At 51.8% G+C, this 15476-nt stretch overlaps 1 protein-coding gene across 1 annotated transcript in view; it reads left to right on the forward strand.

Moving 5' to 3' along the window:
• The window catches only part of parp1 (poly (ADP-ribose) polymerase 1), a 116971-nt gene that overhangs the window by 72138 nt on the left and 29357 nt on the right, over nucleotides 1–15476 (forward strand). The window contains exons 14-16 of the mRNA XM_070885835.1: nucleotides 1812–1940; nucleotides 3246–3329; nucleotides 6212–6334. Coding sequence (XP_070741936.1) covers nucleotides 1812–1940; nucleotides 3246–3329; nucleotides 6212–6334 — 336 coding nt within the window. The remainder of the gene's footprint in view (nucleotides 1–1811; nucleotides 1941–3245; nucleotides 3330–6211; nucleotides 6335–15476) is intronic.

A 15476-nucleotide genomic window follows, 5' to 3' on the forward strand; every position in this document is an offset into this window, starting at 1 on the left:
TACCTGCATGCCAACCTTCAATGACTGATGTACCATGACACCCAGGTCTAGTTGCACCTCCCCTTTTCCTAATCTGTCACCATTCAGATAATAGTCTGTCTCTCTGTTTTTACCACCAAAGTGGATAACCTCACATTTATCCACATTATACTTCATCTGCCATGCATTTGCCCACTCACCTAACCTATCCAAGTCACACTGCAGCCTCATAGCATCCTCCTCGCAGCTCACACTGCCACCCAACTGCCACTCAACCCTGCTATGATCACTCATTCCAAGGGGATCCTTTACTTGGAGATTGTTTATTAATCCTGTCTCATTACACAGGACCAGAGCTAGGATAGCCTGCCCCCTGGTTGGTTCTGTTACATACTGCTCAAGGCACCTATGATCTCCTCCTCAAGGCTACCCTGACCAATTTGATTTGTCCAATCCATATGGAGGTTAAAATCACCTAAAAGAAAAGAAGTTATGATGAACCTTTATAAAACACTGGCTTGGCCTCAACTGGAACAGTGTGTCCAATTCTGGGCACCACACTTTAGGAAGGATGTGAAGGCCTTCGAGAGGATGCAGAAAAGATTTACGAGAATGGTTCCAGGAATGAGGGACTTCAGTTACGTGGCTAGACTGGAGAAGCTGGGGTTGTTCTCCTTGGAGTAGAGAAGGTTGAGAGGAGATTTGATGGAGGTGTTCCAAATCATGAGGGGTCTAGACAGAGTAGATAGAGAGAAACTGTTCCCATTGCTGGAAGGGTCGAGAACCAGAGGACACAGATTGTAGATGATTGGCAGAAGAACCAAAGGCGACAAGAGGAAAAACATTTTTTACGTGGCGAGTGGTTAGGATCTGGAATGCACTGTGTGAAAGGGTGGTGGAGGCAGACTCATTCGCTGCTTTCAAAAGGGAGTTGGATAAGTACCTGCAGGAAAAAATTTGCAGGATACAGGGAAAGGTCGGGGGGAGTGGGACTAGCTAAAGTGCTCTTGCAGAGAGCCGGCACGGGCTCGACGGGCCGAATGTCCTCCTGTGCTGTAACCATTTGGTGATTTTACTTATCTAATTCCTTTTGAAAGTTGCTACTGAATCCGTTTACACCGCCCTTTCAGGCAGTGCATTCCAAACCACAACAACTCGCCATCAAAGAATGTTTCCTCATCTCACCTCTGCTTCCTTTAAAACTGATGCTAACTCTGTGTCCTCTGCCTGTGGGAACAGTTTCTCTTTATTTACTCTATCAAACCCCTTTCTTGATTTTGAACACACCGATCAAATCTTCCCCCCCTTAACCTTCTGTGCTCTTGAGGAGAACAGCGCCATAAAACTGAAACCCCTCATTCCAGTCAATCTCCTCTGCACCCTCTCCAAAGTCGTGACATTCTCTCTAAAAGGTGGGGCCCACAATTGAACACAATACAGAATCAAAATACCGCGGATGCTGGAAATCTGGAAAAAAAAAACACAGAAAATGCTGGAAATACACAGCAGGTCAGGCAGCATCTATGGAGCGAGAAACAGAGTTAACGTTTCAGGTCAGTGACCTTCCATCAGTTCTGATCAAAGGTGATGGACCTGGAACGTTAACTTTGTAATTGAACACAATACTCCAGCTTAGGATTTGCTTTTGTATTCTACGCCCCTATTAATGAAGCCCAGGATCCCATATTCTTTATGGCGAGCCTTCTCAACGTGTCCTGCTGCGTTTAAAGATTTTGTGTCCGAACGCCCCTAGGTCTGAGACATCCTCTGGTACTGCACCTTCGGTAACTGATGTTTCTCCTCTCAACCTCCCCCCCCTCCCCTCCCCAAAGGACGAGGAAGCTGTGAAGAAGCTGACGGCCAGCTCGGGCACCAAATCCAAGCTGGATAAGGCCGTGCAGGACCTCATCAAGACCATTTTCGACGTGGAGAGCATGAAGAAAGCCATGGTGGAGTTTGAGGTCGGTGGGGAGGGGAACGTCCTGGGGTCAAACGCGGGCCGAGGAAAGCGGAGTCGCGGACTGTCACGTTCTTCGATTAATGGGAAGTGCTGGGGTGGGAGGAGGCAGAAACTAGAATCTTTCACAAGGAAGTCCTGCGACTTGGCAAGGTACAGGTTGAACACCTCCCTTATCCGGAACCACCTCTCGTCCAGAACCATTCCCGGGTGGCGCATGCGCAGAACTCCGACATGAACAAATTGAAGTCCTTCCTCGCTACCGACTCCCGCAATCGCTGGCCTGACCCCGCGATCCACTGCCCCCTCCCCCATGTTCTCCCTGCCGCAATCCCAGCCCCAAGCCAGCCAGCCCCGATATCCCCTTGCTCAGTACCTGTACCATCCAATTTAACATGGCCACCCCTCATCCAAAAAAAATCCTTTATCCAGAACAGGCCAGGTCCCGAGAGTTCCGGATAAGGGAGGGTCAACCTATATTAGAAATAAAAGTGTTTTATGTAGGTAGTAAATAGATTTGGGGCTGCAAACCTCAATAGTTTTTCCTAATTTTGAAGAATCTTGCAGCACAGGAGATGGCCGTTCGGCTCATCATGCCTTTGAAAGAGCGATCCAATTAGTCCCACTTCTTAAATACTAGCAATCTTCCCTGTTGCTGCTCACGCTAGATTGGAGGATATACTGTCTTATAAGGACTGTTGTGCCGCACCATGAAATATCTACATTAAAAACATTCTGTAAGCACGCATTTCCTGTGCACAAGCTTGACTTCCTGATGTGACAGTTCATGGTCACTCTTTATTATGTCAAGATTTAATGTTGAAACTCGCTGTGTACATTTAGAATGCAAGTTCCCTATGTAAACAGGTCACGCTGCATTCGCAGGCACCGAGTGGCGCTGTAGCTCCGGCGTATCCTCGTGGTGGTAGGGGCAGCACCACTGGAGATCTGCTGGGATCGGGTATTATTCTGCCATGCAGCTGTGTGTCTGGACAAGGTGTAATCCTTGTGCCTTCCTCGGTCAGTTAGAGGCTAATTGCTCCTCTGCTGATCCTCTGGTTAATTAGAGGTGGTGACTCGAAGATATTTTCTTGTTGTTGGGGAAGTCGCTCTGTAGATTCAAAATGATGGGCTTTGTTCCGTTTTTTAAAAAAGTGGCATTAAACAGACTCCTGTTGCGTGACACTTGAAGAGAGATGGACGCATCTCAAAATATATCCGTACATGGTTGTAACGACAGAGAAACCTTGTTTCTCTGGGTCCATCTGGCATTTAATGCTGTCACTCGCGATGTTTTCTCTCCCCACAGATTGATCTTCAGAAGATGCCCCTGGGCAAACTGAGCAAGAGGCAGATCCAGAGCGCGTACTCCATCCTTAATGAGGTTCAGCAGGTAGGGTTGCTGTTCCCTTTCCCTACAGTAGCCCTAGTGGTTATGGTCCTGGGAGAGCAATACACAGAGGTTTGCAAGTTCAAATCCCACCGCGGTGAATTGGGAGAGTGAAATCCCCCCCCCCCCCCCCCCCGCCCCCTCCCAAAATCTGATCGTTGATGGGCAGGCACCAAAGAGCCAGTGCCCCTCCCTGGGCTGTGTGGCTCAGTATCGCACTGGGCAGTGTCCCTCCCTGGGCTATGTGGCACAGTATCGCACTGGGCAGTGGCCCTCCCTGGGCTATGTGGCTCAGTATCGCACTGGGCAGTGTCCCTCCCTGGGCTATGTGGCTCAGTATCGCACTGGGCAGTGCCCCTCCCTGGGCTGTGTGGCTCAGTATCGCACTGGGCAGTGGCCCTCCCTGGGCTATGTGGCACAGTACCACAGTGGGCAGTGGCCCTCCCTGGGCTATGTGGCTCAGTATCGCACTGGGCAGTGTCCCTCCCTGGGCTATGTGGCACAGTATCGCACTGGGCAGTGTCCCTCCCTGGGCTATGTGGCACAGTATCACACTGGGCAGTGGCCCTCCCTGGGCTATGTGGCTCAGTATCGCACTGGGCAGTGCTCCTCCCTGGGCTATGTGGCTCAGTATCGCACTCGGCGGTGCCCCTCCCTGGGCTATGTGGCACAGTATCGCACTGGGCAGTGGCCCTCCCTGGGCTATGTGGCTCAGTATCGCACTGGGCAGTGGCCCTCCCTGGGCTATGTGGCTCAGTATCGCACTCGGCGGTGCCCCTCCCTGAGCTATGTGGCACAGTATCGCACTGGGCAGCGTCCCTCCCTGGGCTATGTGGCACAGTATCGCACTGGGCAGTGCTCCTCCCTGGGCTATGTGGCTCAGTATCGCACTCGGCGGTGCCCCTCCCTGGGCTATGTGGCACAGTATCGCACTGGGCAGTGGCCCTCCCTGGGCTATGTGGCTCAGTATCGCACTGGGCAGTGGCCCTCCCTGGGCTATGTGGCTCAGTATCGCACTCGGCGGTGCCCCTCCCTGGGCTATGTGGCTCAGTATCGCACTGGGCAGTGCTCCTCCCTGGGCTATGTGGCTCAGTATCGCACTCGGCGGTGCCCCTCCCTGGGCTATGTGGCACAGTATCGCACTGGGCAGTGGCCCTCCCTGGGCTATGTGGCTCAGTATCGCACTGGGCAGTGGCCCTCCCTGGGCTATGTGGCTCAGTATCGCACTCGGCGGTGCCCCTCCCTGAGCTATGTGGCACAGTATCGCACTGGGCAGCGTCCCTCCCTGGGCTATGTGGCACAGTATCGCACTGGGCAGTGCTCCTCCCTGGGCTATGTGGCTCAGTATCGCACTCGGCGGTGCCCCTCCCTGGGCTATGTGGCACAGTATCGCACTGGGCAGTGGCCCTCCCTGGGCTATGTGGCTCAGTATCGCACTGGGCAGTGGCCCTCCCTGGGCTATGTGGCTCAGTATCGCACTCGGCGGTGCCCCTCCCTGAGCTATGTGGCACAGTATCGCACTGGGCAGTGTCCCTCCCTGGGCTATGTGGCACAGTATCGCACTGGGCAGTGGCCCTCCCTGGGCTATGTGGCTCAGTATCGCACTGGGCAGTGTCCCTCCCTGGGCTATGTGGCACAGTATCGCACTCGGCAGTGGCCCTCCCTGGGCTATGTGGCACAGTATCGCACTGGGCAGTGGCCCTCCCTGGGCTATGTGGCTCAGTATCGCACTCGGCGGTGGCCCTCCCTGGGCTATGTGGCACAGTATCGCACTGGGCAGTGGCCCTCCCTGGGCTATGTGGCTCAGTATCGCACTGGGCAGTGTCCCTCCCTGGGCTATGTGGCTCAGTATCGCACTGGGCAGTGTCCCTCCCTGGGCTATGTGGCTCAGTATCGCACTGGGCAGTGCTCCTCCCTGGGCTATGTGGCTCAGTATCGCACTGGGCAGTGTCCCTCCCTGGGCTATGTGGCACAGTATCGCACTGGGCAGTGGCCCTCCCTGGGCTATGTGGCACAGTACCACAGTGGGCAGTGGCCTTCCCTGGGCTATGTGGCTCAGTATCGCACTCGGCAGTGCCCCTCCCTGGGCTATGTGGCTCAGTATCGCACTGGGCAGTGGCCCTCCCTGGGCTATGTGGCACAGTATCGCACTGGGCAGTGGCCCTCCCTGGGCTATGTGGCTCAGTATCGCACTGGGCAGTGGCCCTCCCTGGGCTATGTGGCTCAGTATCGCACTGGGCAGTGGCCCTCCCTGGGCTATGTGGCACAGTACCACAGTGGGCAGTGGCCCTCCCTGGGCTATGTGGCTCAGTATCGCATTGGGCAGTGGCCCTCCCTGGGCTATGTGGCACAGTATCGCACTGGGCAGTGTCCCTCCCTGGGCTATGTGGCTCAGTATCGCACTGGGCAGTGGCCCTCCCTGGGCTATGTGGCTCAGTATCGCACTGGGCAGTGCTCAGTATCGCACTGGGCAGTGGCCCTCCCTGGGCTATGTGGCACAGTATCGCACTGGGCAGTGGCCCTCCCTGGGCTATGTGGCTCAGTATCGCACTGGGCAGTGGCCCTCCCTGGGCTATGTGGCTCAGTATCGCACTGGGCAGTGCATTCACCCAGTGAGCCATGAGACGAGCCGAGGTTGCCACACCTACTGCTGGCATAGGTGCACCATCACTACACAGATTGCAGTGGTTCAACTAGGGATGGGCAATAAATGCCGGCCTTGCCAGAGGCGCCCACATCCCCAGTGCAAATAAAATATAAAAATGGGAGTTTATTGCTTCTCAGTGCTTTTTAAATATATAATGGAATAAACAAATGTTGGATTTAGAGTGCTCCTTTCTGTGGAACCTGCACGACAGCTAACACTTGTGATTTGTTGTGTTAAGGTTGTTGCCAACAGTGGGGCGGAATCTCAGATACTGGACCTGTCCAATCGCTTCTACACACTCATACCACATGACTTTGGAATGAAGAAACCACCACTCTTGAGTAATGAAGAATATATCCAGGTAACCATGGCGATTAATAGATTTAATAGAGGTTTTCAAAACGATGAGGGGTTTTGATTGGAAGAGATGGGGAGATAATGTTTCCACTGGCAGGAGGGTTGGTAACCAGCGTAGCGCGATAATGTACAGCGCCATCTAGCTCGGAGGTATAGGACGCTGTATTGAGAGCGCGTCTGTGAAGGAACGCCATCTTAAGCTCCACATGGCTGTCTGAGATCTCCCAAATAAATAAGAGTTAAGTTGAACGAAGGTGTTCAATAGACCAGTAAAATACATGGTGTTAGAAGCAGAGACTTCCGATCATTCGTCGAACGCATCTACGACCGAAATATTGGAACTGTTAAGATGTTTTGGAGCCAATCGTAATCGACGTTAAGCAATGCAGAGCATGCTTCCTACACATCGCGCATGGATCCGTGAAGGCCGATAAATAGTCATAAGCTTTTAAAGTAATCTAGAGGTATTAGTAAAGTAAACTTAGTGGCATAAGTTATTGTAGAACCTCGATTGAAAAAGTATTTCTATAATTAAATGGTCACAATATTTTACTATTAGTCCTCTGGATATTTGAACTTTATACATGTGTGTAACAAACTCAAAGTCCTAAACTGTAGTGAGCTATCATGACCACCAGGGTTCCACCTCCAGCACACATTCCCCTCCCACCTCCATTGCAGGTGACTGGCGGTTTTAAAGCCAACTGGAAAAAATTCAAACAGTTGTGGACAGCCATGAAATTACCACGACTATTGTGGAAAAGCCAGATACAATTAGGGTTGCAACGTATATCACTGCCATTTGCAGCGATACCCTAGATATCCACAATAATCTTCCCTACAAATCAGGAAGACAAGCAGGAAATTGAGCTTATTTTGAAGCTCTGGGAAGAAATTTGCTGGAGTTCTTTGAGGATGTAACGAACAGGGTGGATAAAGGGGAACCGGTGGATGTGGTGTATTTGGACTTCCAGAAGGCATTTGACAAGGTGCCACATAAAAGGTTACTGCACAAGATAAAAGTTCACAGGGTTGGGGGTAATATATTAGCATGGATAGAGAATTGGCTAACTTAATAGAGAACAGAGAGTCGGGATAAATGGTTCATCATCTGGTTGGCAACCAGTAACTAGTGGGGTGCCACAGGGATCAGTGCTGGGTCCCCATCTATTTACAATCTATATATAAACGACTTGGAAGAAGGTACTGAGTGAAGCGTAGCCAAGTTTGCTGACGATACAAAGATAGGAAAAGCAATGTGTGAGGAGGACTCAAAATCTGCAAAAGGACATAGACAGGCTGAGTGAATGGGCAAAAATTTGGCAGATGGAGTATAATGTTGGAAAGTGTGAGGTCATGCACTTTGGCAGAAAAAAATCAAAGAGCAAGTTATTATTTAAATGGAGAAAGATTGTAAAGTGCCGCAGTACAGCGGGACCTGGGGGTACTTGTGCATGAAACACAAAAGGATAGTATGCAGGTACAGCAAGTGATCAGGAAGACCAATGGTATCTTGGCCTTTATTGCAAAGGGGATGGAGTATAAAAGCAGGGAAGTCTTACTACAGTTATACAGGGTATTGGTGAGGCCGCACCTGGAATACTGCGTGCAGTTTTGGTTTCCATATTTACGAAAGGATATACTTGCTTTGGAGGCAGTTCAGAGAAGGTTCACTAGGTTGATTCCGGGGATGAGGGGTTTGACTTACGAGGAAAGGTTGAGTAGGTTGGGCCTCTACTCATTGGAATTCAGAAGAATGAGAGGTGATCTTATAGAAACGTATAAGATTATGAGGGGCTTGACAAGGTGGATGCAGAGAGGATGTTTCCACTGATGGGGGAGACTAGAACTAGAGGGCATAATCTTAGAATAAGGGGCCGCCCATTTAAAACGAGATGAAATTTCCTCTGAGGGTTGTAAATCTGTGGAATTTGCTGCCTCAGAGAGCTGTGGAAGCTGGGACATTGAATAAATTTAAGACAGGAATAGACAGTTTCTTAAACGATAAGGGGATAAGGGGTTATGGGGAGCGGGCAGGGAAGTGGAGCTGAGTCCATGATCAGATCAGCCATGATCTTATTGAATGGCGGAGCAGACTCGAGGGGCTGTATGGTCTACTCCTGCTCCTATTTCTTATGTTCTTATGTAGTACTGTAAAGGTAAAACCAACATCTATGAACGGTACCAGTTTAACAACTGTGTACAAGGGGGCTGAGCGGTTTGACAGATATCTCGTGAAAGTGAGAGAGTTAGCATCGTCATGTGATTCCGGCAATTTGAGGGATGATTTCATCGGAGACCGCATAGTCTGCGGAATATCTGCTAACACTCTGCGTAAGAGGCTATGGCAAGAATCAAGTCTAACACTCGATAAATGCGTCATGCTCTGTAAAGCTACAGAGGCCACAGTTGCACAAATGAAATCTATGTAGCTCACCAAAACTGAAGATGTCAAAGCAGTCAGACAGAAACCCTGACCCACACAGAAAGAATTCACAGACAAAGAGTTCACGAACAATTGCAGATATTGTGGCAAAAGACATGAGCTGTCAAAACTAAATGTCCAGCATATGGGAAGACCTGCACAAGTTGCGTCAACTTAAATCACTTTTCTCAATAGTGCAGACAGAGTGGATCGAGGCAGAAGTCGACACATAACCCTAAATATGAGGGCAAGTCAAAAGTTCATGAAAAGAGTTATGATTCTGATTTTGAAGTCCTGACTATAAAAATGCTTGGTAAAGTTGATCGCACAATCAAGCACAAAGCTGAGAGAAAATATCCTCACAAGATTATGGCTACCTTCTCCATTAAAGGTCAAATGGTACAAATGCAAATAGATTCTGGGGCCACATGCAATGTGCTATCTCTTAGATACTTACCTAAAGGCTTAAAGGTAAAATAATCTATCACTATATGACGACCATTCCAGTGGTAGGGACCTGTAATGTGCCACTGGAAAATACAAAAAACAAGCGAAAGTACATTGTGCCCTTTGTGATCATTGAGGGTTGAAGTGCATCACTGATTGGCCCACGCACTGCTCAACAGCTACAACTGATACAAGTGCAGCATCAGAATATCGCGGTGGTAAATAAACCACGCGAATCGCAAACTTCTCGCTAGCATCAAAAACTGATGTCAACAATGCGTATCTGGATGAGTTTAAGAGACTTGGACACATGCCAGGGACTGTTCACCTTGAACTTAATGAATCAGCGACATCATAAGAACTTAAGAAATAGGAGCAGGAGTAGACCATTTGGCCCCTCGAGCCTGCTCCGCCATTCAATGGCTGATCTGATCATGGACTCAGCTCCACTTCCCTGCCCGCTCCCCCATAACCCTTTACTCCTTTATCGCTCAAAGATCTATCTATCTCTGCTTTAAATTTATTCAATTTACAGCTCCCTGGGACAGAGAATTCCACAGATTTACAACCCTCTGAGAGAAGAAATTTCTCCTCATCTCAGTTTTAAATGGTTGGCCCCTTATTCTGAGACTATGTCCCCTAGTTTTAGTTTCCCCTATGAGTGGAAACATCCTCTCTGTATCCACCTTGTCGAGCCCCCTCATAATCTTATAAGTTTCAATAAGATCACGTCTCATTCTTCTGAACTCCAATGAGTAGAGGCCCAACGTACTCAACCTACCCTCATAAGTCAACCCCCTCATCCTCGGAATCAACCTAGTGAACCTTCTCTGAACAGCCTCCAAAGCAAGTATATCCTTATGCAAATACGGAGACCAAAACTGTACACAGTATTCCAGGTGTGGCCTCACCAATACCCTGTACAGTTGCAGCAGGACATCTCTGCTTTTATACTCTATCCCCCTTACAATAAAGCTGTGTAATGCCACTCATTCAGGTGTCAATAGCTAAAAGAGGAACTCGATCATTTGGAAAATCGACAAATCATCACGAAAGTTGTTGAACCGACGGACTGGGTATCCAATCTCGTGACTACAAAAACCAAATGGAAAGATAAGAGTATGTATCGACCCTCAACATCTGAACAATGCCCTGAAACGTGGACACTATCCACTTCCTGTGATCGATGACATCTTACTACAGATGTTAAATGTAAAGGCCTTCACTAAAGCAGACTGCAAGTAGGGTTTCTTGCAATGTGAACTAGACACAGAGTCTCCTACCTCGCGAACTTCCAGACCCCATGGGGATGATATTGATATAATAGAATGCCATTTGGCATCAGTCCTGCCCCGGAAATCTTCCAGCAGAAGCTAGACCAGAACCTCGAGGGTCCAGATGGAGTCTACAAAATTGCAGATGATATCTTGATCACTGGACGCGGTGAGACACTTAAAGAGGCCAGTCACGATCATGACAAACTTACGCAAATTCATGCAGAGGGCAAAACATCAAACTAAACTTCAATAAGTTTGAATACAAGAGCTCCCAAGTGAAATACACAGGACACATACTAAGTCTAGCGATTTTAGCAAAGCTTTTGATAAGGTCCCACATGACGGACTGGTCACAAAAGTAAAAGTCTATGGGATCCAAGGCAAAGTGACAAGTTGGATCCAAAATTGGCTCCGAGGCAGGGAGCAAAGGGTAATGGTTGATGGATGTTTTTGTGACTGGAAGGATGTATCCAGTGGGGTTCCACAGGGCTCAGTACTGGGTCCCTTGCTTTTTGTGGTATACATCAATGATCTAGACTTGAATATAGGGGATATGATTATGAAGTTTGCAGATGATACTAAAATCGGCTGTGTGGTTGATAATGAAGAAGAAAGCTGCAGACTGCAGAAAGATATCAATGTACTGGTCAGGTGGGCAGAACAGTGGCAAATGGAATTTAACCCAGAGAAGTGTGAGGTAATACATTTGGGGAGCGCTAACAAGGAAAGGGAATACACATTAAATGGTAGGACGCAGAAGTGTAGAGGAACAAAGGGACCTTGGAGTGCAGGTCCACAGATCCCTGAAGGTAGCAGACCAGGTGGATAAGGTGGTTAAGAAGGCATACGGAATGCTTGCGTTTATTAGCTGAGGCACAGAATACAGGAGCAGGGGGGTTATACTTGAACTGTATAAAACACTGGTTGGGCCACAGCTGGAGTACTGCGTGCAATTCTGGTCACTGCATTACAGGAAGAACGTGATGGCATTGGAGAGGGTACAGAGGAGATTTACGAGGATGTTGCCGGGAGTGGAGAATCTTAGCTATGAGGACAGATTGGATAGGCTGGGTTTGTTTTCATTGGAACAGAGAAGGCTGAGGGGAGACCTCATTGAGGTGTTTAAAATTATGAGGGGCCTGGATATAGTGGATAGAAAGGGCCTATTTCCCTTAGCAGAGGAGTCAACAACCAGGGGCATAAATTTAAAGTATTTGGGGGGAGGTTTAGAGGCGAATTGAGGAGAAATTTCTTCACCCAGGGGGTGGTGAGGGTCTGGAACTCACTGACTGAAAGGGTGATAGAGGCAGAAACCCTCAACACATTTAAAAAGTACTTGGATATGCACCTGAAGTGCCGTAACCTGCAGGGTTATGGACCGAGAGCTGGAAAGTGGGATCAGGCTGGATAGCCTCCTGTGTGGCCGACATGGACACGATGGGCCGAAATGGCCTTTTCCATGCTGTAAACTTCTATGATTCCCACCTTTCTCTCTCGCGTTCCCCCCCATTCTCTCTCGCGTTCCCCCTTTCTCGCGTTCCCCCCTTTCTCTCTCGCGTTCCCCCCCTTTCTCTCTCGCGTTCCCCCCTTTCTCTCGCGCGTTCCCCCCTTTCTCTCTCGCGTTCCCCCCTTTCTCTCTCGCGTTCCCCCCTTTCCCTCTTGCGTTCCCCCTTTCTCTCTCGCGTTCCCCCCTTTCTCTCTCGCGTTACCCCCTTTCCCTCTCGCGATCCCCCTTTCTCTCGTGCGTTCCCCCTTTCTCGCGTTCCCCCTTTCTCTCTCGCGTTCCCCCCTTTCTCTCTCGCGTTTCCCCCTTTCTCTCTCGCGTTCCCCCCATTCTCTCTCGCGTTCCCCCCTTTCTCTCTCGCGTTCCCCCCTTTCTCTCTCGCGTTCCCCCCTTTCCCTCTTGCGTTCCCCCCTTTCTCGCGTTCCCCCTTTCTCTCTCGCGTTCCCCCTTTCTCTCTCGCGTTCCCCCCTTTCTCTCTCGCGTTACCCCCTTTCCCTCTCGCGATCCCCCTTTCTCGCGTTCCCCCCTTTCTCTCTCGCGTTCCCCCCTTTCTCTCTCGCGTTCCCCCCTTTCTCTCTCGCGTTTCCCCCTTTCTCTCTCGCGTTCCCCCCATTCTCTCTCGCGTTCCCCCCTTTCTCTCTCGCGTTCCCCCCATTCTCTCTCGCGTTCCCCCCTTTCTCTCTCGCTCCCCCTTTCTCTCTCGCGTTCCCCCCATTCTCTCTCGCGTTCCCCCCTTTCTCTCTCGCGTTTCCCCCTTTCTCTCTCGCGTCCCCCCCTTTCTCTCTCGCGTCCCCCCTTTCTCTCTCGCGTCCCCCCTTTCTCTCTCGCGTCCCCCCTTTCTCTCTCGCGTCCCCCCCTTTCTCTCTCGCGTCCCCCCTTTCTCTCTCGCGTCCCCCCTTTCTCTCTCGCGTCCCCCCCTTTCTCTCTCGCGACCCCCCCTTTCTCTCTCGCGTCCCCCCCTTTCTCTCTCGCGTCCCCCCCTTTCTCTCTCGCGACCCCCCCTTTCTCTCTCGCGTACCCCCCTTTCTCTCGCGCGTTCCCCCCTCGGGCGCACGCTTTCTCCTCGCTCCCGCTTCCTCTCCCCATCTCTCACTCTTGCTCCCCCCTCTCCCCTTTTCGCTCCCCCCTCTCCCCTTCTCGCTCTCCACTTCTCGCTCCCCTCTCTCCCCTTGTCGCTCTCCCCTTCTCGCTCCCCCCTCTCCCCTTCTCGCTCTCCCCTTCTCGCTCCCCTCTCTCCCCTTGTCGCTCTCCCCTTCTCGCTCCCCCCTCTCCCCTTCTCGCTCTCCACTTCTCGCTCCCCTCTCTCCCCTTGTCGCTCTCCCCTTCTCGCTCCCCCCTCTCCCCTTCTCGCTCTCCCCTTCTCGCTCCCCTCTCTCCCCTTGTCGCTCCCCCCTTCTCGCTCCCCTCTCTCCCCTTGTCGCTCCCCCCTCTCCCCTTCTCGCTCCCCCCCTCCCCTTGTCGCTCCCCCCTCTCCCCTTGTCGCTCCCCCCTCTCCCCTTGTCGCTCCCCCCTCTCCCCTTGTCGCTCCCCCCTCTCCCCTTGTCGCTCCCCCCTCTCCCCTTGTCGCTCCCCCCTCTACCCTTCTCGCTCCCCCCTCTACCCTTCTCGCTCCCCCCTCTACCCTTCTCGCTCCCCCCTCTCCCCTTCTCGCTCCCCCCTCTCCCCTTCTCGCTCCCCCCTCTCCCCTTCTCGCTCCCCCCTCTCCCCTTCTCGCTCCCCCCTCTCCCCTCCTCGCTCTCCCCTTCTCGCTCCCCCCTCTCCCCTTCTCGCTCCCCCCTCTCCCCTTCTCGCTCCCCCCTCTCCCCTTCTCGCTCCCCCCTCTCCCCTTCTCGCTCCCCCCTCTCCCCTTCTCGCTCCCCCCTCTCCCCTTCTCGCTCCCCCCTCTCCCCTTCTCGCTCCCCCCTCTCCCCTTCTCGCTCCCCCCTCTCCCCTTCTCGCTCTCCCCTTCTCGCTCCCCCCTCTCCCCTTCTCGCTCTCCCCTTCTCGCTCCCCCCTCTCCCCTTCTCGCTCCCCCCTCTCCCCTTCTCGCTCTCCCCTCTCCCCTTCTCGCTCTCCCCTTCTCGCTCTCCCCTTCTCGCTCTCCCCTTCTCGCTCTCCCCTTCTCGCTCTCCCCTTCTCGCTCCCCCCTCTCCCCTTCTCGCTCTCCCCTTCTCGCTCCCCCCTCTCCCCTTCTCGCTCTCCCCTTCTCGCTCCCCCCTCTCCCCTTCTAGCTCCCCCCTCTCCCCTTCTCGCTCCCCCCTCTCCCCTTCTCGCTCCCCCCTCTCCCCTTCTCGCTCCCCCCTCTCCCCTTCTCGCTCCCCACTCTCCCCTTCTCGCTCTCCCCTTCTCGCTCCCCCCTCTCTCCTTCTCGCTCTCCCCTTCTCGCTCCCCCCTCTCCCCTTCTCGCTCTCCCCTTCTCGCTCTCCCCTTCTCGCTCTCCCCTTCTCGCTCTCCCCTTCTCGCTCCCCCCTCTCCCCTTCTCGCTCTCCCCTTCTCGCTCTCCCCTTCTCGCTCTCCCCTTCTCCCTCTCCCCTTCTCGCTCTCCCCTTCTCGCTCTCCCCTTCTCGCTCTCCCCTTCTCGCTCTCCCCTTCTCGCTCTCCCCTTCTCGCTCTCCCCTTCTCGCTCTCCCCTTCTCGCTCTCCCCTTCTCGCTCTCCCCTTCTCGCTCTCCCCTTCTCGCTCTCCCCTTCTCGCTCTCCCCCTCTCGCTCTCCCCCTCTCGCTCCCCCCTCTCTCGCTCCCCCCTCTCCCTCTCTCGCTCCCCCCTCTCCCTCTCTCGCTCCCCCCTCTCCCTCTCTCGCTCCCCCCTCTCCCTCTCTCGCTCCCCCCTCTCCCTCTCTCGCTCCCCCCTCTCCCTCTCTCGCTCCCCCACTCTGAATCTGTCGAGGAAATTTTAGCTTAAATTAACTCAGGCGGAGGCTTTCAGAGCCGTGCTTCGAGAGAATTTTTTTTCCTAACAAGATATCTCGGAGAGTCCGCTCAGTCCGCACTGAGGCAAAACTCTTAATTTTACAAGAAAACCCCCTCTATCTTTATATAGTTGAAACAGGAATTTTATCTAAAACACACCACACAAGTACATTAATCATATATTCTTGTAAATTCAATCAAAGCAAGAACTTAATCTAAAACACCTCATATGAGCATTAATCATACATCCTGTAAATGCAGTGGTCATTTCAGGAGGCAGACTTTTATCTTGTCCTTGCATAGTTTCTCCCTGTCCGCATTCTATTAAGCAGGATATCTGGAAACTCATGCAAACACTAGACAGTCATGTATTTACAACATCCTTTGTTCCAAGATCTGAGAGGTTCGGGTGTTTTCTTTTCTAGCTCCACTAATTTAATTAACTCAGTAAGAAGTGAACTTAACCCTTTCCTTAAAAATAGGGCTTAGATCATTTTCTTTCACAATACCCTCCTTGTTGATCTTTTACTAGATCAACACAGTTTCTTATATATTCTTTTCTTGTTCAAAAGGGGGTTCATACCCCTCAGGGTAGGGTCGTATTT

Source organism: Pristiophorus japonicus, chromosome 7, assembly GCF_044704955.1.
Source record: "Pristiophorus japonicus isolate sPriJap1 chromosome 7, sPriJap1.hap1, whole genome shotgun sequence".
In the NCBI taxonomy this organism is placed as follows: domain Eukaryota; kingdom Metazoa; phylum Chordata; class Chondrichthyes; family Pristiophoridae; genus Pristiophorus; species Pristiophorus japonicus.